Genomic DNA, 27,513 nt, shown 5'->3' on the forward strand with positions numbered 1-27,513 from the left:
ATTTTTCTAACTTTTCTGTCAAAATGTTAGTTATTTTTATGTATTAGTGTTATAGTAACAGTCTTGTGTTATTTTTAGCCTTTTTCAAACCTTGTAAGTTTATTTTGTGGCTATCTTTCTTTGGGTCTTATTTTCTCCACAAGAATCCCTTTTTAAATTAGAGGATTCTTGCCCTTTTTTCTTCTTTATAAGCCTTTTAGGAGTAATCCGTTTAGGAGGAGATAGTTGTTTAACTTAAAGATTTCTCCTCCCCTCTTTTTTCTTCTCTTTAAAAAAAAATACATAGTACTTTATTTTAGATAATTGTTTCCTTGCTACTTTCTCTTTATAACAGTTATAGTTGTTGTTTTAACTTTTATTGAGAAATGTTTTCCTTACAGCTACTATGTCTAAGGAACCAGCTAAGGAACATAAGTCAGGATTCAAAAAGTGTGATTCCTGCACTCAGAAGATGTCCATTACTGACGGACACACTAGCTGTGTGTACTGTCTGGGTCCACTCCATCTTCAAGACTTCTGTTCCATTTGTCATAGTTTTATTGCCAGGGTCTTGCAGGAGAGGAGGAATAAGCTTATATTGAGGGGCTTATTGAAAGTGGACAAAGGAAATCAGATTAAAAAATCAGACAAGACTCCAAAGTCTGCTTCATTGGCTTCAGTGTCTGAGCCGACAAGCGGCACCAGGCATGATGCCTTCTCTGCTCTGAGAGTTATCTGAGACGAAAAACATAGTTCTCCCTGGGCTCCATCTGTCTCATTGGAGCCGTTGCAGAGCCAAAAGTGGAACCTGTCACCCTCCTTGGAGCCTGTTCGCTCGGTGCCAGTCTCTCCTTTATTACAGTTGGTAGCAGGTAGCCACAAGTCTTCCAGTCATTCCTCTAGAATTCTCCAGGTTATCAGATGAGGACGTGCAGTGGGTAGTGAAGAGGTTGCTTCGGACCCGGCCTCTAGCTGAAATTCTTTTGAGCCCAGCCCATTGGAGCTTGGAGCTGACAACGGTACCTTCTACTATGCCTATTCCTTCTCCAACTCGGACAAGTTTGGAGCCAGAGAGTATGGAAGTCAGTAATCACTACTGATATTTCAGATCCGACATCTGCTCTGGTTTCTTTAATGCTTTCGTCCATCGAGGGACCTGGGGGCCGACACTCTCTAGTCGGCTCCGGGGGGGAGCCGGCTCTCCCACTCGGCACCTTGATCTAGGTGAGTTCGGCTCCCACATCTGCCTCAAAGACACCCTCCTTGGTGCCAAGGAGATCTCCCAGTCTATTGGGGACAGAGTCTGTCTTGTCCCAGGACAGCGGTGCCTTCGAGGTGATGTGGAGTGTGCTCTCCTCTGAGTCTACTCCACCTTCAGCTCCAGCCTCTCTTCCCCCTAAGGGACTGGTGTCCACCTCTTCATTACCTCTCCATCAACCACAGAATAGAGAGTCAGTGCCCCAGGAAGCCACAATGGGTGGATCCTCCTCTTCTGATACCTCTCTGGAACACCCCCCCCCCCGAGGAGGTCCCTCGGAAGAGACAGTGTAAGAGGAAACACATAGACTCCGCTGAGTCTGTCACTTCTGATACCGACTTAGATGATTCAGAAGGGTCCCCAAGGTCCCCCTCTGAGGATGTTTCCTTTTCAGACATCCTGGAGATCCTTAAGCAGAGGGGTGGCTGGAAGTCCCTTTCCCCTTCTGAAGATGACTCTGTATACCTGGAGGCATTTGGCTATCGTCCCTCCACCTCTTGGGTGTCTCCACCTTTCTACCCTCTCCTGGGTTTGGTGAGCTGGAAGGTGTGAGACTCTCATGAATCAGTGGATCCCATTCCATGGAGACCTAATAAGTTCATTATTGCCCCAGAAGGTAGGCAGTACTTAACTAAAGGGGTTCCTGTAGATGCAATGGTGGTGGCAGCAGCCACAAAAAAGGAGTTAGCTTAAACTTCTGTATCTGTTCATCCACTGAACAAGGATTCTCATACGATGGATAGATACGGGAAGTGTATGTTCTCTTCAGCAGCCTTTACTTTACGGTCACTGAATTATTTGTCGCATTTCACGTGACTTCAGGGGGATTTCCTAAAAGAGCTAGGAGATACTCTGCGAGGTGCTACAGCCCAGGACTTATCTGATAAGGTTAACTCCCAGCTTGCAACCTTAACCTCCATATCTAATGCCTCCATGTGGCTCATATCTGATGCAGCCGATGGAGCGAGCAGGGCAGCAGGCACAAGAATAGCTCTTTGTAGACATTCCTAGATGCGCCTTTGTGAGTTTGCAGAACCCTTCCATTCTTCCTTTACTGACACTCCCTTTGATGGCTCATCATTGTTCAGGCCTAAAGTAAAAGAAACTCACCAGGAGCCAACATGTTGGTAAGACTCTGTCTGCCACTGGAGTCCATTTTTCTGCTCCTACCAGACCTTATCCTAAAGGTCAAAAGGGCAGGAAAATATGGTTCCATAAGTCCAAAGGAGCCTTATCCGACACTCATGGTGATCCTTCTCCCAGGGGCAGAGGGGGAAACAATGTAAGATGCCATCCACTCGGCAGAGGGGGTCAGCAAAACCAGGGTGAGAGAGGTACTTTCTCTGGTAGGCCCTTCCAGTGTTCCTGAAAGGAGGCTCATCTGTCCACCTCTGGAGGCAGTCGGGGGGGAGGATATCACTGTACCCGGAAGCCTGGCTGAATTTGACTCAAGACAAATGGGTACAGTTCATTATATCCAGAGGATACAACATTTCCTTCCAATGTACACCTCGCCCACCATAGTCTATCCCAGATATTCCACCCGGTCAAAGGGATCAAGCAACACTAGAAATAAAAAAGTTGCTAGAAAAAAAGAATCATCCAAGAAGTCCCCACAGACCAGTTAGAATCTGGAATTTTCTCAAAGTTCTTTTTAATTCCAGAAAAGACAGGGGACTGGAGACCCATATTGGATCTCAGCAGACTAAACAAGTTGATGAGAAAATCAAAGTTCCGGATGGTAACACTGCAGTCTATACTCCCGTTCCTGGGAAAAGACAATTGAATGTGCTCGTTAGATCTCCAGGACACGTACTACCACATAAAGATGGACAGGCGCTCAAGAAGATTTCTACACTTACGGCTGGGAGACAGTCATTACCAGTTCAGAGCTCTGCCCTTTGGACTCACCACAGACCCCAGGGTGTTTGCCAAATGCATGTCAGTGGTCACAGCTCATCTGAGACACTAAAGATTCCAGGTGTTTCCATACTTAGATGATTGGCTCCTAACTGCCACCACTAAGCAACTACTGATCAAAGCAAGAGACTACACCATTTATCTTTTCTTAAAACTAAGCATTACTATAAATACAGAAAAATCTGCCTTGTTGCCATCACAACATATTACATTCATTGGTGCAGATTTAAATGCAAATGACATGTTGGCAAAGCTACCTCAAGAAAGGATACAGATGCTATGCAGTCAATTGATTATTTTACTCAACAAGAACAGAGCACAGGCAAGATTTGTACTGAAAGTCCTAGGCTCTATGGCAACGACTATAACACTACTTCCCATGGCACAGCTTCACATGAGAATACTGCAGTGGCTGCTCTTCACCCAATGATCCATGCAGGACTTACCCATGTCTCACAAAATTTTCATAACTCCTTCCTGCAAGAAGGACTTACTGTGGTGTGTTCATTCCACTCAGGTAACAATGGGCAGACCATTTGTACTTCCTCAACCTATTGCTACAGTAACCACAGACATGTCCCAAATAGGGTGTGGGGGGGTATTATCTGGGACAGATGGTCCAAGGAATTTGAAAAGATCACAAGTACCATTTGCATATCAATGTCCTAGAGATGAGGGCCGTGCTTCTGGCATTGCAAGCACTTCAGGAATCTCTTCCCAAGGGGACTATTGCAATTCAGATGGACAATATGTTGGTAGTTTGGTACATCAACAAGCAGGGGTGAACCAGATCCTACCCTCTATGTCGAGAGGCCCAGAGAGTATAGCAATGGGTGACATCTTCTCAACGATTTCTGACAGCAACTCATATCCCAGGGAAATCCAACGTTATAGCAGACAGGCTAAGCAGAGCAATTCTCATGCCTCACAACTGGTCCCTTAATCAGAAAGTTGCTAACCAAATTTTTTGCAAATGGGGTCAGCCTTGCTGCAATCTTTTTGCCACTCTCTTCAATTCCAAATGCAGCAACTACTTTGCCCTAATTTCCCCTCCAGGAGAGTCACCGAGGGATGCACTGTTTCACGATTGGCCCCTGGGTCTTCTTTATGCTTTTCCCCCATTTCCCTTGATTCCAAAGGTCATACAGAAAGCAAAGTTGTTGAGTAGCAGGTTAATTCGCATTGTGCCATACTGGCCTTGTCAGATTTGGTTCCCCTTCCTTTGGCCCTACCTTCAGGAGGACCCATGGATCATGGACCCAGTGCTGGATCTTCTGACACATCAGTCAGGAATGCTCCATCCTGCACTCCACACCCTCAAACTGACAGCTTGGCTCCTCCACGTCTGCTCTTAGCCAGGCTTCCGGAATTGTCCCCTGCAGTTCATCACATTTTAGTCTCTTCGCACAAGCAGACGACTAGGAATCTCTATGCGAGCAAATGGAAGAGGTTCTCTTGTTGGGCTGACAAAAGACATATAGATCCTTTTACAGAATTTATATATCTAATCCTGGAATTTCTAACAGAAACCTTTAACCAAGGGGCAGCGGCAGCCACTAGCTGAGTTCAATTAGCTTCTATTTCTAATTATCATGTGGGAGAATCAGGATCTAGTCTAATGTCTCATAGACTATGCAAAGCCTTCCTAAAAGGTACTTTTCAGTTAAGACCTCCCGTCAGAGAACCTCCTCCTCCTTGGGATCTCAACCTAGTATTGTCATCTTTGATTCTACCCCCTTTCGAACCAGCATCATCTTGTTCATTAATATTTTTATCTTGGAAAACACTCTTCCTGACAGAAATTACTTCAGCCAGGAGAGTGTCAAAGTTACAAGCCTTGTCTATCCGTCCACCCAAGAAAAAGGTGCTGGGAACTCTGTAGCAAGACTGAAGGCAAGATGGGACAACACAACATAAAGAAATTATGTACTCACCATAACATTCCATGTTTGTTGTCCAGTATCTCACCTTCAGTCTTGCATCCCTCCCAGCCATCCCCCTCCTGGAGTATCTAGAGGAATTTTTTTCTCAGAAATTGGCAGGTAAGGTCTGATTCCCTTCTTGCCTTTTCTAGTTATTTTTTTGACAATGTTTTTTTCAGATATTATCCTTTTGGATATTGTACATATCATGGGAACCTTGCTTCTCAAATGAGATCTGGGGAATAGCCGCTAAGCACTATGGGAAAGGCATTCAGCCTTGAGCTAGTAGAAGCTCTCGAGCTTTAGTATAGGCTGAGACCAAAGTAGCAAGACTGAAGGCGAGATACTGGACAACAAACATGGAACGTTATTATGAGTGCATAACTTCTTTTTCTGTTTACAATTTGTTGAGTGTCTCTCTTTGTATATGCTGTGCAATAAATTTTACTTGATTATTTGGCATACTTTCTGCATTTTATGGTGTGTAATAAAAATGGTCCTCAATCCTGTTTGGCAACAATGTCAATAAAAAATGATGGATATAAAGAAGGAAGGAAATAACTGAGAGTACCGCTAGGGCAATGATATTATGTCAGTGAAGTTAAAACCTTGCAGTACAGGTCACAACCCTTCCTAGAGCTGAACAGGCATACTTTAGTACACATATTTCATTTCTGTTGGAGAGAAGTTATCAATCTACAGAATGGGTGAAGTACGTGATCATCTCCCAAGGAAGGACAAAGATTACAATGAGAAGTGGAAGAAAACTGTAAAACAATTTTTAAGTATGATTTAACCCGTATTTGAGGTAGTAATATCCTTGTATGCAAAGGAGTAACATTTTAACACCAATGCATTGAGTAGTTGAGCATTACCTTATACAGTTACCCTAAGGGTCATGAACGGGTCAGGTTTGGTAGATATAATAAGATGCCTACTTCATTTAGAGACAGATGGTTGTACTATGAACTGTGGAATAATTCCAAGATGGCTGTGGCTTCCTCATCTGCTCAGTAGTATCCCATCCCACACTCTTTATAAAGACTGCATTGGGGTAAATATTTAATTATATTACTTAAACTAGGAATAGCCCACTGAAACTCATATTCCATTTCATTGGGTAGTCTGATGTATAAATAGGCATTCCACAGGTAATCATTAAAAAAGCACAGACCAGTAAACACAGTTTTATAGCAGAAGGAAAGCAACTCAGAGAATCACATCGTACCTGTTTATTCTGCTTTGTGGGTGTGCACAAACAGCCAATGAAAATCATAACCAGAAAAGTGGGAAACAGTAAAGCACTTGCCATGTGCTTAGTTAGAATATTCAGCAATAATTCCCGAAATGATGGTCAGGTGAAAAGAATAAATACATTTTATTTCTTTTTGTCCTGCAGAATGTAGAGGCCTAGAATTACTGTAAACACCAGATACAGTCTAATATTTACTATTTATTAACAGCTGTGATCTGCATGTTAGTGTTGTTATTATGCTACTATCCTGTTAGATGTAGATATTGTATATGTTTAATGAAAGTTCAATAAAATTCAAATTAAAAATGATAAATGATATTGCTGAGAGGCACACAGAGATGTTCTTCATTTCAGCTATGTGGTGACAATTCCTCGTTTCTTGTAACAGATTTAGTACTTCAGTGTCTGACAAACTTACATGTTTATGGTGATTTGCTCAAGTCACTTTTCTCACTTCTTTTCAGAATTTACGTCATCCTGGTGTGGTCAATTTAGAAGCAATGTTTGAGACTCCAGAAAGAGTTTTTGTTGTCATGGAAAAACTTCATGGAGACATGTTAGAAATGATCTTATCCAGTGAAAGAGGCAGACTGCCAGAACGTACAACGAAGTTTCTTACCACTCAGGTTAGTACAACTCATACTTTTAACATATAATTACTACCTACCACACTCAAAATAAAATAAGCAGTGGTACATTATAGGATTATGTAGTATTGGGATGGATGTCATAAATGAAGCCCACACGATCAAAACCCAAAAATATAGAAAAATAAGGTGTCATACCTAATGACTTTCATGCAGTATTAACTACTTCAACTGCAAAACAGGTAAGCATATAACAAAAGACATTATAAAAGTTACATACAAATATAGTTCCACACAACAAGGCAACACATCCTACATTTTATGCAGGGGAGTGTCCCACATGAAACTCCATGAAAGGGCAAATATATACTAACTTACATAACCATGGAGAAGTCAAGAAACACTTGGACTATTTTTTTTCACAGTAACTGTTCATTTTCAACAAAAGTTTCAGTATTACATTTCTGCACTGAAGCACTTAAAAAAACTGAGATTCACACAGTGTTATCATTATCATGTGCTTCAAAAGAAATGGCATTGTTAAAGTGATATAATCCCACAGTGGCAGACTTTAATGGTTTTACAATACAGGAGTATGGGTCTTAAAAGCTAATGATGGGAATATTAATGATGCTATTTCCTGACTAATGAACAGCAAAAGTAAACTGAAGATCTGGAAGTGGAATAGCTGGAAAGTTTGCTAAAAGGTAAATTATAGCAAGTTTCTGAATTATGCAGAAGAAGAGGAGATAGACATGACATCTGAATTTTATAAGTAGAGAAAGGCAATACAGATGTTGTGTCTTTCGGCTTTTCCTGGTTAGGGGTCGCCACAGCGGAACTCCGGTCCGCTAATGATTGGTAGTTGATTTTTACGTGCCAAGTTAACAGCCCTGACGCACAACCTTCAACGAAGGTACGCCCATTCATGCATGTCTCCACGCAGAAGACGCTCTAGCTGAGAATCGAACCAGACAGCATCTTACTGTGAGGCGACAACGCTACCGCAGCACCACCACCGCGGGTAGAGAAAGGCAATTACAGATGTGATGAGAAAAAAACAGTTTGCCATATTTTATCACTCACTCTTTGTGAATACACAAGGTTTCAAATAAAGTATTAATTTTATGTTTTTGAAGTAAAGGACTGAGCCAAAAAACAGTAAATTTGCTGAGGTACCTGCTTTACTGCTTTAGGACAGATATGTGTGTGGTATATGAAATGAATAAACAAGACAGATTTTTTTTTTAGAAAAAAATAGTTAGTGATAAATTAAGTTGTCAATGTGTTTATCCAGTAAGATGACTTCTAAAACAAGTTAAATGTTTAAGAAATGATTATATATCTATAAAGTTCTGAGTTCAAGGAAAGAAAGGAGATTTGGCAAAAAAAGAGAGAACATAACATACACATGTGCTGCGACACATTTTGCAGAAAGTATAACTTATAAATCTGAGAACAAAGAAACTTCTCGCAATGGGTCTGTTACTTTTTAAATGTGGTAAGAGAAATCATATTGCCAAAATATGTAAAATGTGAAAAACAAATGAAAAAATGTGTAGTGGAATAGAAGCATGAAAATAGTTTATTCGTGGGCACATTAATTAATTAAATTATTTATATATTTTTTCTTTTTTGACTGGGAAAGTCTGACCAGGCAAAGTCCATTTTCAACTGAGGCCTGAAGAGGAAAAAGCTCCAGCAGATAAATTTTAAATACTCATGACAAAATAAACTTTTAGAAAGACACACTACTTAGCTCTTAAGACATATAGATACAAACATCTGATTGTTCTGTATTGTAACTGTACAAAAATAAAACAAGTATTTCTTCTGTTTTGACATTCTACATCGTACTAAATTCTAAGTATAAAACATTTGCTTTAATGTGCAAACAGTTCACATACAATATATGTGTCAGGCAGGCAGTAGATATGACTTATAAGAAATGGGTAAGGAGAGGTGCTGTATAAATATTAGGAATACATAAAATTGAAGTATGTAGTGTGAAACATTAGTTGGTAGATCAACAGCAGTTAAAGTTAGAAGAGGGAGAGAGGTGTTGTATAGTTGAAGAGTAGAGGATACTGGGGGTAAGAATACTAAGGTACTAACTGATATAGGACCTGATTGTAAGACAGTGATGGAGAATGTTTGAAGGTGATGGATAAAGTGGTAAGGTCAGAAAAAAAAATGAAATATAAAGTGAGGATTATGGTGGAAAGGTAATTGAGGTGGAGGACTAGAAACATTTACTGATTAAAATGGGTGCACATTATAAAGGGATAGAGGATTTCAGGTGTATTTGTATGTAATGAAATTGTATGTAATGTGCAATCATGTGAAACTGAAGCTACATTAAAATAAGATGATGCATCAGACATCTGCACACAAAAGCTCAAGATAAAGAGAGTACAGCACATAGGATAGACAGTGAAGCAGACTGCAGCATAATGTCTGCTCAAACTTTCAATATTTGGATGTTTAAAGATAAGCTGAAACATTTCCATCTGCAAGTTATGTATTCGTGGAATCAAATATCAGACAAGGTCAAACATGGATTAGTCTTAATATTAGAAAAAGAAATACAGTATTCAGTGCCAGACAGCTGGAGTTGAATTTTTTTCATTACTGGTCCACTGGCTTTTCAGAATATTAATGTGGTTAAAAATAATTTGTGATGTGCATGTGAAAAGTGTTGACTTGATGCATAACTATAAAGATTTATTTACTGGTCCGGAATATTTACATTACATTCAGATAGACTACACCATATTACTGAGTTATAAAGGGAAAGCAATGGAATCTGTATATTTAAACTTACAGTAAACTAGAAGTTCCTTAAACCACTAGTTATTTCTTCAGTGTTAGAAGTATTTTAGAGAGCTTATGCTTGGAAAGTTAAAGTACCTGATGGTGTTATAACATCACTAAGAATGTTGATTCAAGCTGAGACAACTTAACATGCAACAATTAGAGTTGAGATACAAATGTCATGTGCTGACTAGACTGCGGCTTAAGTCCTAATACAGAAAATTACAGCTGTAACATTTTCAGCATCAGAAGATAATGATATGACTGAAAACAGTGATGCATCTATTAGAGTTTGTTCGGAAGCTGTCTGAAATAGGTATGACATTGAGGATTTTACTTTTACAAGATGTGGTGCTAGAATGAGGAGCAAGACAGGAATATCGACTTGCTCAACATTATTTTGATACAAATAAGCCAGTTTTATTACAAGTTGGTGGCATTCTGAATGGTATTAGTATGGTAATTCTGCACTTTAAAAGCAAAGACATACTGTCTCTCCTCAAGCAACTAAAATTTCATAGTCCCCCAGACACAGATGGTTTTTACCCCTGGTTCATCTGTCATTGCAGATAATACATTATTGTACCATTCCACCACATACATAACCTCTGCCTAAAACAAAACACCATACTGTTTGCAAAGTAACAATAGTTACCTCTCCCAAAATAAATCCATGCCTCCAAAGTATCTCTTTACCATCCAGTATCCACGCTTACTACACTGGGTAAAATCTTAGAGAAACTTATCTATACCCAACATACATCCAATAGAACCAAGTACAACCTCCTTTCATCCAAACAGCATGAATTCTGGTCAGGCCATAGCACATCAATCACCATCGGAATCTTCACAGTCCAAAGCTTCTTATGAATAGACAAAAGAAAACTTACTAGTACTATATTTATTGACCTGACAAAAGTTTTAAGTGTACATTACTACTAAACCACATACATGACATAGATGTGGTATCCCTCTTCAACAAATATCTTTCTAACTGCTACTTCTGTGTAGAGGTCAATTCATCCTACTCACCTTAAGATAAAACCAAAGGATGAGCACCACAGGACTCTTTCTTTGTTCCCCTCTTTTCACCATCTACATAAAGAAACTACTTTTGGCCTACCTCAGCTTCCTCTACTTCATTATGCTGATGACATGGTCCTAGTCTAACAAATGCTTAACAATTGTTCAGAAAGAACTACAAGCTGACATTCTTCCCAAAGCACTTGGACCAGCAACAAAAACAACTTATGTTTCAACTCTTCCAAAGCAAGAACAATGCTCTTAGAAAACAAGTCAAAACTAAGCAAACCCCCTCACCATTGCTAATCTTTGATCACAGTAACACTGTATTAGAAAACTGTTCTTCATTTAAGTACTTAGGAGTTTGGATCGACCCAACCCTTAACTTCAACCTATACAAAGCAAGCATTAGGGAAAACTACTATTCTTGGCCAACGAAATCTCCCCTTTTTCTTTCCAAATATTTATTTATTTATTTTTGTTTACTGAGAAAGTCCAGCTGGGATAAAGCTCTTTTTCAACAGTTGCCCACGGATAAAAGCTTTAACATATGCATAAAATACAGTTACTTTATATCAGAAAGAATACAAAATATAGACATCATGTAGAAACAGAGCATGTACATAGCTTACATGGATATATACAATGTTGATAATTTTATTAGAAATAGATGCAGGCTGAAAATCTCCAAGAAAATTTATGGGTTTACCACACACTCCCCAGAGCATGAAAACTGTTCTACAGCATTACAACAACATTACTCCTAGTCAGAGATTTGAGAGGCTCTTATTCTCTCAAATATTCATTCTCCTACATAGCCATAAAATTTCCTCTCTGGCAGCCAGACTAATAAGGGAACCCTCTTCCTACAACCTCAGAAATCAAAGCCACCAGGCCTTAGCCTACAGGCTCCTAAAACTACTCTACAATGCACAGATCATTGCTTCTCCTTACTAGGCCTTAAAGTATGGGACTCAATCTTTGCTAATCTTCTTACCAAAAATTCTGAGCACAACTAATACACTATCTTCACAATAATGCTTCATGCAAATGCCACCATTCTGAGCACATTACTTAACAGAATCATGCACTACTCCATCAGTCTTCCTACTAACAAGTTTGTATGATATCACTTGTAAATGTAGCTGACTCAAGTCACTCTTACTGCACTGTACATAAATCTATGTGTATATTTGTATGTGTGTGTGTGTGTGTGTGTGTGTGTGTGTACACACACACATATATATATATATATATATATATGGCTCCCCTTCAAAACATTGAATGGTCATAACATCTAAGCTCGGAACACTGAGACCATAACATCTAAAATCCATAATGTCTAAAACTATCAAATTTCATAACATTGAAATTTTGCATCACAACTTCAAAACCTACAAATCACATGTAAATAACATCCCCGCCACCTAAAATAACACCAAAGTAGTAAACACACTTTGTACTACATTTCTGCATCCCCCATCCCCCATAAATTAAATATACCAATTCCGAGATTGCACTATAGTGGGGTTAGGAAATTAGCATTTTCCCCACTGTAGTTCGATCTTGGAGCTGGTATATTTGATTTATGGGGGGGTAAAGGAGGGCTTGCTCCCCCTGCAGAAATGTAGTACAAAGTGTGTTTACTACTTTGGTGTTGTTTTAGGTGGAGGCAATGTTATTTACATGTGATTTGTAGGTTTTGAAGTTGTGATGCAAAGTTTCAATGTTATGAAATTCAATGTTATGAGTTTTAGATGTTATGGTCTCAATGTTTTGAGCTTCGATGTTATGAACTTTAGATGTTTTGAAGGGGATCCATATATATATATATATATATATATATATATATATACACACACACACACACACACACACACACACACACACACACACACACACACACTTGTATATTATTTTTATATTCCTAGTCTTGTGTGACTGCTTTTTCCATATTCCATATATAGTGATTGTTTCTGTCTGCATTGTATGCTCATCATAATTGCCTTACCATACTGCAGTGTATACACATATTTTTGATTCTTTAATTTCCTTATTTACATCTTTCTGTGCAGAGACTGAAATTAGTCTTTTGTGATTAGTACTCTACCTCGATTAATAAATTCTAATAAAATAAAATGAATAAAGATAAATCTGATGTGTATGGTTTTAGAGCATTAACTGACTGCCAAATGAAGTGATATTTTCTCAAATTGTTTAAAGTAAATTTTGTTAAAATATATGTTGAAAGAGTGTTAAGTTCATTTGTTTAGGGCAGAAAGAGGGGACAGCCTACTATGTTGGGCTGGTGGGCAGTTTTAGAGGAGTTTTGGAAGGAGGCTGCTCTATCCCCCCTTTTTTTGTAGAATGGTTTAGGAAAAAATTGGAGTGGACAGTGGCACGCTACTCAGGCTGGCACAAATTAATGATGTGAGATTTAACGCTGCTGTTTTTAATGTAGTGGTGAGTGGTTCAATGCTGCCCTAATTGGTGAAACTGTACATAATACTTGTTTTGATGATATGTTTATTGTTTATTGAATGTTAAATACACTGGTCACACTGGCTTTATTGGTTTCATTATTGTGTTGGACAGGGGCATATGTACAAAAAAAAAATACATGCTCAAACTGATAAGGAACTGATTCAGCTGTGTAGTATATCAGAAAAACTTCAACTTAAGAGTAATCATGGGCCATTATGGAATATTTTGAAAAAAATCAATACTCCAAGAATCATGATTGCTACTACATTTGCAGGAATAAGACTTAAGAATGAGCTGTACATCACAGAGGGAGATGCATGAAGCAAAACATTTGAGGAATTCTTTTTTTTTTTTTAATGAGTAGAAAGAAGACTTTCTGTGAGATGAACCAGACATTAACTGGGTTAAATTGCAACTAACCACATACTGAAGAAGATCCAGTGATAATACTAAGAAATGTGTTCATGGTTGGTTGGTCTGACAGAACAGTGCCATTACTAAACAAATCCAGACTTACTTTTAATTCAGAGAGGAGAAGATCAGTGAAATATTCAAGTTGAGAGTACTGTTATAAAAGGAAATGACATGTTGTTTTACTAACTCTGATGAAGTCCCAGGATGTATGGGATGAAAGCGCTTAGTTTTCATGTGCCTGTGATTTTTTTATATATATCTGGATTAAAGTTGGTGTGAATACACCAGATTGTGGATCGCTTTTTATTCTGGGAATTTCCATCTTCACAAACGTGTTTAAATGGTGAGATGAAACTTAGTTTTTGGATGACCAGTGCTATAAATACCTTGGAACTAAGTTGAATTTTCTGGTAGTTCAGCTACAGAGTTTGTCAAGTTGACAGAAGCGTGCATTACGAGGTATTGTTACAGGTGTAGATTTCCTTTGTTCCAGTTTAGTGATTATGGTGAGATGTTATATGCCTTTTGGGCTACCACTGAATTGAGTATGGTGACACCTAGCCATATTACTCAGTGACTTATGTACAGTGGCAGGTAATTATTGGTAAGCGGTCATTAGAACTCAAAGTATTGCTACAGGTGTATGCTCCTTCTGTTGTCTGGGTCTTTAATTTTCGAGTTACAAAATAGTTGTTTGTTTGGTTCTTGTTATAATCATCTCTATGATTTCTGCATAAAACAGAATCATTTCAGACAAAATGATATTAGTTCTGCAAGCCCGTACTGTGATTTATCCTGCAGATTGCTTATTCTCTAGAAAACTAGTTAGAGTTTTCTTCAGTATCTTCTCCATAACTTTTATTACTACTGAGGTCAGGTGTACGAGTCTGTAATTTCTCTGATAATTTCTGCTTCTGACCTTGTAGAGTGGCACCACAATGATCTCTTCTTACTCCTTTATGGGGGACATAGCGGTTAAATCGATGTTACTTTGTTTGGAATATCATTTGTGTTTTTTTTTGTTTGTTTTTTTTTTTTTTTGGCAAACACCATTAAGCTTGACAGAATTTATTTTTTCTCAAAACACATTTTATTTGAATATTCATACACTTAAAGACCATACGAAACAAAAGCATAAAAGAGATAATTAGTATTTACAAAAATATAACAAAAGTACTATTTATCCACAGTATAAAAATATCAGCATCTTATTTACATAGTTTAGTAATTAGATGACTCTCCACAAGATAAGTCAATTAGTCTAAAATATTTAGGACAATGTCTTAAGTTTTGAATAGATTTTGAGATTCAGATTTGTGTTTGGAAGTTAACCTGATGACTTAAATGTTTATTCTTTACTTTGATAAGCTCTGACCATGATATAGTTTGCAATATACACCATGTTTTCATTATATAGAACTTTATCATAGTAAAATTAATAATAAAAGATTTCAACAGTGTTTGGCCCACATCCTCCTGTGGCAGATGTAACAAAGCAAATTGCCAGCTAATAGGTTTTAAGACTGGAAATGCCACACTAATGCACAACTAAAGAATGGCCCATATAAGTGTAGAGGATTTACAATTACACAAGACACAAATAATATCAGCATTACTAAATGTTGCCTTTCTTGATGGAGTAAACTATATCTCTTTTAAAATCATCAGTTGGGTATAGTATAAGTTTTAAAAGAAATATATCTTATACCAAAAAATTATTCCATAACTACATTTATAGATGAAGTCAATATCTATTGTACTTGACAAATTACGATATGCCAAAATAAATACAATTAAATAATTCTCTCGATTTGCTAATTATAATCTTAACATGCACCTTGAGAGAATGAAGATCCAGAACCTTGTGGGTAAGGACGTTTCCCCTTTTTACCATGGCTGACAGATCTCAGTGGAGGAATACTTAGAATGTGTTGGGTGTGGGAGATACAGCCACCCGCAAACATGGAGGGCTGCAAAGGAATTGCCCTTGCAAAAAAACTTTGGTTAGTTTTAATTGTCAAAATCAACATTTCACATGCTGGCTTTATTTTTCCAATGTTTTACTGCAGTTACAGTAATCTCAATTAGTTTCTGTGAATCCTTCTGTAGAGCATCACCACTGCTGATTGACCTGTGGAATATTTTTGTCATCCTTGGCTTGGAGTATGCTTTCACAACCTTTCACCTTGTTTTCCTTTCACTCCTTGAGTTTCCATTATATAACTTGAAGTGGTAGCTATCTATCTATTATATGTCCTTTCATCTGCCCCTTAACTCCTCCCAAGCTGCACCTTACCTTATTCTCTTTTGTATACACAAAAGCAAAGAATTCACTAAAAACTGCTCTTTCTGTCCTCACTCTACTACTTCTCACAGATCTGCAGCTCAGTTCTTGGATCTTTCTTTTTTCTCTTACTCCTCTAAAAAATCATTTTTCCCTTTCTTTAGTCCTTCACCTAGATTATCTAGATATGTTTTTCTTTCTTGTAAGCTTTGTAGTTTCTCCCCTACTTCCATCATATTAATGTATGCACTCATGTCCTCTTTTCTTAAATTGTGAAATACTTTTTTTTGCATGGCATGTCTTGTTAACCTTCCTGTTAAACCGCATTGGCGTCATACTTCTTTCTGCCGTGCTGTTTTCTCCTAGTTCCTTTAAATAGCTGGTCATGGATTTCTCGTTATTGTTACTGCATGCTAATTCTCCCAATTTATCTTACATGTCTTATTTCTCTCTTAAAAGTTCCTCTTACTTCATTTGCTATGCATTTTTGCAGTCCAACTTTGGCTTAACTTACTTGCCTATTGCCCCCTTCACTCACAATGAACCAGAAAGTTGCATGGTCGTAGCTGTCTAGGGCTGCTTCAAATTGTAGGTCTCAGACTGCCTCCTTCGTACTAAGTATAACGTCAGGTCCCCTTCAGAAGATCAAAAGTTCAAAAGACCGAAAATCAAAATATCGAAAATGGAATTTGCCCCTTTTTCACTGTTGTACGATCTCGAAGTTGGCCATAGTTGGTATATATAATTAGCAGGGGGTCAGGGGCACAGCCCCCCACTTAAGGGGTTCAGGGGGCTTGACCCTGCATTAAAAATGTTTTTGATATTTTGAGTTTTAGGTATTTTGACTTTCAGTCTTTTGAACTTTTGATCTTCTGACACAGACTCAATGTCTGGTATTTTACCCTTCCTTGTATCTTCCATATAGTATCCAAATAAATCCCTCCTAGTCTAGAAGAAGTGTAGTTTATACTTGATTTATATTTGTCTTGTTTAATTCTGATTTTGTTGTTCCCCTTATTTATTGTATTTACTGTATCTATTTCTTGGACTTTTTACTACTGTTATCAGTGCTTTATGAAAAAAACAAAGTTAAAGTTTTAGTCTACTACCATTCTCTTCAGTCTGAATGTAAACCATGTTAGTATTCCCATTTGAGGGCTGAGAAGATGAGGTTTTGTGAGTTCTGTCCTCATACTAGTTAGCTGGATTCATATGTTTGCACTGACAATGTACTGCAGCATGGGGGGGGGGGGGTTGCACTTCCGTTGTGCTGTCCTTCAGATGAGCCAATAAATTGAGGTGTAAAAAATGAGATGTCACTTATTAAAGAGAGTTGTGAAAGGTCAAATCACCCATAGTCAATATGGGTGTCACTTCAAATCTTCCCTGAATATAGCCAATGCACAGAGGGACTAATAAAAACAAATAAAAGCTAACAATTAAATAAAAAAATATGCTTTAGTGAGATGAAAATGTCCTAGCATGAGAAAGTTCTTTTTCTAGTCTCAGATTTATTCATTTCTTCACCTTCTTAGCATCTTCTCTTTCAGAATCTGGTGGACGATATATTGCATCTAGCTACTAGCTCTTTTTCCTGAGTCAGACTGCAGTATTGCTAACTTGTGTTGGTCTTTGAGGTTCTTCTCTTCCTTTTTCTATTCCTATGCCTTCAAACACCAAGCAATTAATAAGTTGTCTATTGCATACTGCTAACTCTCCTCCGTCCTATCTGTTCTGTCCTGCCTGAACAATAGATGTCTTCAGATCTCTATATCCTAGTCCCCTTCATTATTTATTGAGGCTTCTTTCACACCTATTATAACTGCTTTCACATCTTGTAACAGTGTGTGAAGCTCATTTCTTTTCTTGACTGAAGTGGCATTACTCAACATGGCCCTTTGTCCCTACCTACTACTCTTACCTGTATGTTTTCTGCCATTTTCTGAACTGTTCACCATTCACAACTTTTGACTTGTACCCTATATCTCATGTCATTCTTGTACCTTTTCTACTCATTTTATGTCTGGACTTAAAGATGATTTATTGTCTTTCTGCTTGTTACTGTCTTTATCTACTTACTTTACTCATATCCTTCTGCTGTCTTTTTATGCCCATCCAGTTCTATTCCACACCCTCTCCCACCTCATTTTAATGGAACAATCATTCTGCTCTACCTTTTCATTCTTGATTTTAGCAAGGCTGCCTCACCTAAAGAGTGAGGTGAACTCCAGCAGTGGTGCACAAGTTCTGTCTTTACCATACTTCCTACAATCATGCACTAAGTCCAGATCCCTACTAACTGGGTCTATATAATTTAATCAAAATACGTATTCATCGATTATGTATTCATCAAACTCTTGTTTGTGTCTTTCGGCTTTTCCCGGTTAGGGGTCGCCACAGGGGAACTCCGGTCCGCTAATGATTGGCAGTTGATTTTTACGCACTGGCTTGCCAGGCCTGACGCACAACCTTCAACGAAGGTATGCCCATTCACGCATGTCTCCATGCAGAGGACGCTCTAGCTGAGAATTGAACCGGACAGTGTCTTACTGTGAGGCGACAACGCTACCACAGCACCACCACACATTGAAATTAATTTCAGTGAACATCAGACTTTTTTCCAGGGTTAGAAGCCAATCACCCACTAGCACTCTGGAACACACATCACACTAAATCATACCAACCCAACTTGGGGGCTTTGCCCCCTCACACCCCCTCAACTATATATACACCAACTCTGAGATTACACTACAGTGGATAAAAGGGAAAGTTGTGGTGATTGCCAAGTGCTTCCTAACCCTGCAAAAATGTCCAAGGTTCACAAAAATGAATTTTGATGTTTAGAGAGCGATGAATATGTATTCAATGAATATGTATTTCGATTAAATGATTTAGACCCCTCCTAACTAGGTCACTTTCTACTTGGGCATTGCAGTCCTCATTCTTCTAACTTGCTGTATAAGTACTCAGTACCAGCAGCATCTCTGAAAAGGCCACTGAACATACCAACTGTCTGCATGACTTTGTCACTTCCATTGCCACTTCCAGTGTCTTGTCTTTAGTTCCACTGGACAGACCATTGTGGCACATGTGCAATCCTGCTATCCACAAAAAACGTTCTCTTTTCCTGGCTTGTTATGCCAAATCTTAGTCCTGGAACAGTTCTCACCACCTTTTGTGTATCCACTTGTCATTCCTTATAGTCAAGTCTTTGAAAACTAGAACTTCTCTAGTCTTCATAAGCATTACCAGATAGACTGTAATCCCTCTAAAACTAAGAACAGTAAGGATGTATAAAATATTTTATATAGATAGCTCAGGTATACAGATTGAAAAGGACTTTATTATATAGCACTAAGGTATTGCAAAAAAAGTGAATTGGTGTTGTATTTGCAATGTAACATACTGATTACATATAAGTCATTTTGTCTTATGGGTAAACTCAAGTTCTTGTTCTGTATTGTTTTTATAATATTTTAACAAGGAGAGCACTTGATTTGTTTATATAATGCTGAAGACTTTGAGAACTAACGAGGATAAATTTTAATGGAGAGTACATTTCAGCCAGCTCATATTCTGTTTTACTTTATATAGATTTTGGAAGCACTTCGACATTTGCATTTCAAGAATATTGTTCACTGTGACCTGAAGCCAGAGAATGTACTTCTTGCATCTGAGGACCCATTTCCACAGGTGAGCGTGTGTTTGTTCCCAGGAGGTAAACAGCTCTGACAATGGTAAAAGCTTTAATTAGAAGTTGTAGAGAAGACTGAATTCAAGGATGAAGTTTAACAGAATACCACCTAGGTTGTTAAAATATAGTCCTAGTCCTTAACTCTTTGCATAATATATACATTTTATTTTTTTATTTTGTTCTTGGACCACTAATTTCTGACCTGCTATATGCCCCACTTCTCTTTTATCTCTGTTTTGGTAGCAACTGGAGCAAGTATTATGGTAGTGTAGATCATACTGTGGCCACAAGAAACTTGGAAAATTTAACTTTTATTCTTATTCACAAAGCACCAAAATACAGTGGTTAGAACTGTCACTAAGTTAACACGTGCATTCCCACACACTTCTTTAAGCAGTCTGTTGTGCTTTCCCGGTGGTACTGGTTACACTAAGTCTGGGCACCATCACACCTCATTCCTACCTGCCCCAAGCAGATGCGTCTGCATGCACACACATGCATGCGCATGTGAACACACACACACACACACACACACACACACACACACACACACACACACACACACACACACACACACACACACACACGCACACCAGAATATTAGTCACTCAAATCTCCTTATACACTGACCTTCCTCTCCGGTCTAGTTCAATATCAAACCTGGGTGATTGATGACCTATGCTAGTGCCTTGCCTTTTTGTTAGGTTCATAGATTCATAGACTGTTACCAGGCCTTTCTAAGCCTAGCCAAATTTTCCCCTAAAGAATAATGCTGTCCTGTATCCAAACAGAACATTGAGGACCAGGCATTTATAAGCTACCTATGCCCATAAATGACATGGGTGCCAGGCCTGGTGTAAATTTCCTATTCCCCATGCCTACTATGTAACAGATAAACTTAGCTTCACATGGATGGAAAGCCTGTTCCATAGATGGGACAGTCTCTGAAACACATATCGTCTCTCCAGCATGTTCTATTTAAGTCATAGACAAAATTCAGCTCCCTTGACCTTGTATTTCTGGTACTCTTTGACTTACAAATATGTAGGAGAGTCATAAGTGTGGGGTTTTCAGACACCTTCTAAGCCAGGCATAGTTCATCCCTCAGCAATCTATGGGAGACTGGCTAGAGAGGAAAGACTTTAAGGCGGTCTGTATAAGGCAGGTTTGTTATGCCTTGGATTTTTTTTGTAAGGAACCTTTTAGGTCACTCTAGTTGCTGCAAATGCCTGGTCAATTATATACCAAAGGGAGCATTTTACTGTATGGTTGATCTGATAAGGGCAGAGTACAGTGGGATAATGACCTCTTTGGACCTAGATGCCATGCCCTTATTTACAAGTTGCACAAAATAAAAGGATTTTGTTACCACTGTGGCCATGTCATGGTCAAAGATAAGGCTACTGTCTACTTGTGTACCCAGACCCATGACCACTGGGTTGACTCTTACGGGGTGTATTATCGACATGGTAATTAGCTGGGATGGTTGAGTTCCCAAAGAGTAAATAGAGCATTGAAACTCCAACCCTAAATCACCCCTTAAAGACACTCATGAAGCAAAGATCATGGCTGAGAACTGACACTGAATCAAGCTCAACAGGGTCTTCTTTCCCCGTTGATTTGCCAAGCCCGTTCCCTTGGCTGTAGTGTCACTAGATAATAGGTAGGGAGAGTGGGACTCTCGTTCATCCATTCATGCACAACACCAAAGTTAAGAGGCAAGCATTTGAACAGTTTGCTTCCAATTTCCAGCTGCAGATATATTTTTTTCAATTACAGCATGCACTCGTAAGGCTAGATATTTCATTTTATCACTGTCTGCTCCTGTTCTTCATTTATTTTCCTAATCTGTAGACATTTGCTTTTTCCCTGAGTTTCATGTGGCCCATCATTACACAATTCTTTAGCACTGCCATTTTGGGCCAGACATCAGTATAACACATGCTGTAGTTTTTAATTAAAGACTGTTAGCTTGTGCATAAATTCTGGACATGTATACCTCTGATTAAAAATGCAAATGCTTTCCAGAAAAGCACAGTATTTCACTGCAGGGGTGATATAGTTCAAAAGAGCAGTGTAAGTATGGTTATTAAATTAACGTTACTAAATCAAAGTGAAAGCAAGCAAGTAAAAAAAAAAAAAAAACCTTAATCTTCAGTCATGAATTATCCATAGCAAGATCTGTTTAAATTTTTTTGACCTTTGTGCTCTTGCTCCCCATCAATCCACTGGAAGCTTATGGCTGATTCCTCCATCACCTTGACTACCTGTATGGTTCCTTACTGGAAGATCCCATATGTATCCTTAATCTGGATGGGATTCTAACCTTTTTGTAGGGCAGAGTCTTATGGTAACTAAGTCCTAGCACTAGAGAATGAGGACCTAACTAGAGGCAGACATAAGCTGGAATGATGACCAGTCAAGAACCCAAAGTGAAGCAATGTGTAGTGACATCAGCTTACATGATGCATGCATCTTCCTCAAACATTATGCATCGGACATCAGCCATTACTCCTTAACCTTTTGCAACCTGTAAAGTGTCAGGTCTCCTCTACAGGTCAAGTAAGCAGAATGGAACCCTTCATCCTTCTAATGGATGGAACAGTTGGGGACCCTTCATCCCTCAAATGGATAGAACAGCTGGCTGACAGCCACTCTTGCATGATTTATGTATTTGTAGTCTGTTAATGGGATGGGTGGGCTTATCCACAAATTGTTTTCATGCAGAAAACAGGTCACAATTATATACATTAAGAGCATTTAATATTTTGATGCCGAAATAAGTATAAATATTGCGTGTAGAGTATACAGAGCAAAATAAACACACTTTAATATATAGAAAACAGTGCTGTGAATATGTGTAGGGATATGCCTACTTTGCAATGTAATATTCATATGCAGTATATACATATCAGTTGGTTTGTAAACATGTAGTAAATACATAATTTAAGTTTATTCTCAATTCCATTTTGCCTCCTTCACCAAGCACTAGCATGTTACTTCAACCTCTAGGCAATAAAGTTGTTTTAAGTGATCAAGGTGTTTTGGAAACAGATGATGTTTTTAAATACTATTTTTTATCAAAGAAGACTGATTTAGCACAGGATTTGTTAAGCGACTAGGTTCTTTAAGAAATGGATAGTGTCTACTCTTGTAGCCGAATGTATTTTACTTTGCTAGTCGTAGCACAAACTTAAAAATTCAAAAGACTGGCTTAAGGCCCAGCTGTTCACCTATAATATCCTCAATGCTTTGCAGCAAGTGCAAATTCTGTCAGTTAATATGGAGAGTTAAGGCAATGAGCAGTTTTCAAGCTGATTCATATAGTCCAAGTTTTGTGCCCCTCAACTTCTGTTTAACTATTGTGCGACTCTTAAGCAAGTTAGTTTACCAGGTCATGTTCCCAGATCATCTTTATAAAGGAGTGATTGTGTCAAATGGGCTTACATTGTAAATAAGTAATATTTGGGCTTTTTTAGATAGATTGTTATTTTCTAATAAAACTATACAGCTCAGCCCTTCTGTTGCAGATTACTGTAACACAGTTATACTTGTTCTTTTCCACATAATTCCTCCACAATAAGTTTTCATTATGTCGCTGTCTTAAAGTACTTGTCCTTTTTTCAATAGTTTCTATTAAATGCAGCCACCTTCAAGCAAAAACTGAAACAAGGTATGTGTATCTGTGTGTGCGTGCATTTGTGTGTGTGTAGTAGCAGACTAAGTGCACCTTGGATACTGGACAGTTTCCAAAACCATGCCCCCCACACTTTTTTGGACCCCGCATTAATGTTAATATTTTTTTTGGATCCACTTTACTGATTTAAAATCATTAGCGTTATTGTCTTTATGTTCTATTTATGCCCGTACACATTAATCACAGCCAGCTGACTGTATACACATCAAATCTCCAGTTTAGAAAGCCACAATAAAATATCCCAACATGCTTTACATAAATGCATGTTTGTCTTGCAAGGCAGACTAATAGGTTCATAGGTTCACAGGTTACTAGGCTAATGACCACTAGGGCCCTTATGAGCCTAGCCATGCACCTCAAACCATTTGGGTCCTAAGCAGAATGGGTGTCTATATGAGGGAGGCATGTTAGTAGGGAGGTAACTAAGGAATTTGTGGAGGGTGTTAGTGGTATTATTAGGATCATACTTTTCTTATCTATAGCCTCTGTCCATAAAGGACATGGGGGACTAGACTGGGAGTAAATTTACGATTTCTCATCCAGTTGTCAAGGTCTTCATTTGAATAGAATCATGGATGAACTCTGTTTTGCATGGATGGGGAGCCTATTCTGTGGTGCAGGGATCCTTTGGGACACACAGCTATCTATCCTTTGGGATAGATAGCCGTCTATCAAGCATGTTCTTTTTACATAACAAGCAAAGTTCAGATCTCTGCATCTAGTGTTTCTGAAACTGTTTTTTTTTTTTTTTTTACATGTGCAACAGATCCATGAGGGGTGGGTCTGAGGAAGCGCTCTAACCCTGGGAAAGATTCTGTCTTATTAGCCTGTAGGAGACTAAATGCAGAGGCAGAGCCTTTAGGCAATTAGTATAGGAGAGGGTATTCATATCCTGAATTTTCCTGGTGAGAAACCTTTGTGAGAGTTCCAACTGCAGCAAGTGTCTGGTTAAGTACATGCAGAAGGAGCAGTGCACTAAATGATGAAAAAATAAAAAACAAATAACCACTGGCAACATAATCCAAAGCACTTTATTAATGAATCTTAGCGCCTCAGCTAAAACAGCCTTCATGAAGTCAAATACACATAAAATACATTCCTCTTAAATATAGTCAACAATAAATCAATAAGACAATTAGGACCACAGTCAATTTAATTATAATAAATATTTCCAATTAATTTCACAATTAAGGCCATGAGGGACTAGAGTGTTATACTTAAGAATAAAAATAGACTTTTTAAACAACAACTTTTCTTTTAACATAGCAGCATCACCTAACTTAACTTGACTTTGTGAAGGCTGTTTTAGCCGAGGGGCTAAACTGATGATTTAACCTGTTTGGAACTGGATGCCATACCCTTAACTATAAATTGGGTGACATAGAATGATATCTAGCTACATGTTGGTCAAAGTCTAGGTTGCTGTCTACATATGTTCCCAGATCCCTTACTACTGGATTAAATATTAAGGGTATTTTATCGATCAAGTAATTAACTTGCATTGGGAGTTTCCAAAGGACACTATAATGCATATTTTGTCATTGAGTTTTAAGACATGGCTTTGGCATCAGTCATTTGCCTGTGGTAAACCCTCTTGTTGGGGGTCTTGGGATAATCAAACTATAATAGCTCCCAGTTTACAGTTATCTGTAAACCTGTTGAGCTAGAGGCCTTGAACATTAGCATTGACTTCCAAGACATAGATGCCAAATAGGAATGGGGCCAGCAAGGAACCCTAGGATACTCCACTGTTGACCTGTCTCTTTATGGAAGTGGTGTCCCCAATCCTGACTTCTTGGGTCATGTGAGCCAGCTGGGAATCCAGTGAGTTATGCACAGATTTACTCCTAGCTCAGAGAGCTTGTCAGCAATGCCTGAGTGGGGTATTGTATTGAATGCCTTGTCCAGGTCAAGATACGCAGTATATAACTGATTTAGTGTCTTCTATTGCCTTGGTGACCATCTCAAAGAAGTCTACCAGGTCAAGTAGGCACAACCTTCCTTTAACAAAGCCAAATTGGGATGGGTCCAGAGTCTGTAGGTTACAAATGCCCTTGTTTATCAATTACATGATAATTCATTTCATGGCTTTACATATTAAGCTGGTTAGACTGATAGGTCTGTTGTTCCTTGCAGCGGTTGATGGTCCACCTTAGTGGAGAAGAATGACTGTTGAGGTCCTCCATTCACTTGGAACATAGTCTGTTTCATGACTGTAGCTGAAGAGTGCCTCGAATGATCTTGATAGGGTAAGACTGTTCAGGAGGCAACCAGGGATGTTGACAGGATACATAGAGTTGGTGTTCTGGGTTTTCATGAGTGCTGCCAGCATCTGGTTCCTGCTGATAGTTGGGCTAAGTATGATGGAAAAGATTTCCCCTGGTGGAGCTGTGGGGGTGGGGTGGGGGAAGTTTGGGACAAATTTATCAACCAGTAGATTTGCTATGTCACCCTTTTTGGGAAAGGTGGTACCATTCACCACCCGTTCACCCATTCCTCACACTGCTGTGGCTTACCTTTACAGTTCCCAACATAGCTGAAGAAGGCCTTTTGATTCCCCTTAGTCTGTGAGGCTATCCTGACCTCATAGTTGGCCTTGTTGGAATTAATTAGACCTCTTAGTTTCTTGTTTAGATGTAAAAGAGAGCACTTGTCTTTAAGAGTTGCTCTTTCTGATTTTGGTCATGAGTTTTCTTCTTTTATTATATATCCTGTTTAGGTGAGGATCGCACCAGTGGGATTTGATTTTAATGTTTGATTTGGATTTACTTCTGGTAGTTATGGCCATTTACATGTTTGTATATGGAATAGAAAAATAGAATAATTCTGCATAGGTAGTTGTGGTCATGGGGTTAGAGCTCTGAATTTTGACAAACTGTCACTTAATAGGATCTGGTTTGTATTTGTAATTAAATGTTACTGGTTTTGCTGTTTTTTGGGAGGGGGGTTGATTTTTACTTCAAAGGAGACAACTTTGTGATCCTTCTTCACTAATGAGGACTTGTCATGGGGGGGGGGGGGTCAGCTCTCTCCAATGTTTGTGAGTTCCAAATCCAGTATGGTTGATCCCGCGGCTGGGACATGCACTATCTGTTCCAAGGTTTTGTGCTAAACTTTAGGAAGCATCTTGTCTATGAGTTTGAAGCAGTATAGGTTTTGCAGTCTGTAGAAGAGTGGTTAAATTCACCCATGAATAGGGTGTTTAGTTGGATGGTGAGTGCCTCTAGTAGGGTTACGTAAGAGCTGTGAGACTGCATAGATGGTGACATGTAGCTAGCCATGATATGGTGAAGACCTTTTCTATGGTGACTTGCATGTGGATGAGTTCCATGGTATCATCTTATTTAACCAACCTGGAAGTATTTTTATTGCTATCATAGAGTGAGACACCTCCACTTTTGGTCTCAGTCTGTGCTATTGTTGGTCTGAAAGTGTGGAAGGTACTGTAACCTTGCACTGTTGGAATACTTTATATGGCTTTAAACCAGATCTGTTCCACAGCACAGTCGTCTACATTCTCAAAAGGGAGAAGAGACTAAAGAGTGTGGAGTTTCTTGTTTAGATTCCTAGCACTGACTATTAACACATTAAGACTGCTTGAAGATATTTTCACTATGTTGATAGTTTTGTCTTTTTGGCATTCCCTAAAAAGAACTCTAAGAAGATGGGCACAGTTTTAGCTAATATCTGAAAGCCTAGGGGGACGTCTGCAGCCCATTCTTGGCAAAACAACATGGTCTGTCTGTTGACCATTTCCTACCATGTTGACAGATATTGGATCTCCCCTGGAATGACACCAGAAACTTTGACAATTATTAAAATCAAAATAAAAGCAGAAAAAATGGCACAGTTAACACAGCCAATGCCAGTTTAAAACCACTTTTAATAAAATAGCAATAAAACAGAATGGATAAGTGCTTTCAGGCTATCACCCCTTCATCAGATCTACTGTTCCAACATAAAGACAAGCCATAAAAAAGGAGAAACTCTTCATAGGTTTGTAGGTTCATAGGTGAGTACTAGGCTAATGGTCTTTACAAGCTCAGCCCATAGGATTACTCTGACATCGTGCCACCCGACCTTAGTTCCCAGTGCTTCTGTAGAGTAAACCCACTGGAGTGATCCGTGGGGTGAATTTTCTATCCCATTCACTCATCAAAATTTCTCTTGAAGAGGGCTAGT

The 27,513-nt window shown here is 38.7% G+C and overlaps 1 protein-coding gene across 1 annotated transcript in view; it reads left to right on the forward strand.

The window, feature by feature from the left end:
- LOC122805670 (serine/threonine-protein kinase D3-like) overlaps positions 1–27,513 on the forward strand; it is a 1,097,474-nt gene that overhangs the window by 1,030,510 nt on the left and 39,451 nt on the right. Inside the window, exons 14-15 of the mRNA XM_044075994.1 lie at positions 6,799–6,960; positions 19,535–19,633. Coding sequence (XP_043931929.1) covers positions 6,799–6,960; positions 19,535–19,633 — 261 coding nt within the window. The remainder of the gene's footprint in view (positions 1–6,798; positions 6,961–19,534; positions 19,634–27,513) is intronic.

Source organism: Protopterus annectens, chromosome 6.part1 (assembly GCF_019279795.1).
Source record: "Protopterus annectens isolate FY-2018-M chromosome 6.part1, PAN1.0, whole genome shotgun sequence".
Taxonomy (NCBI): Eukaryota; Metazoa; Chordata; order Ceratodontiformes; family Protopteridae; genus Protopterus; species Protopterus annectens.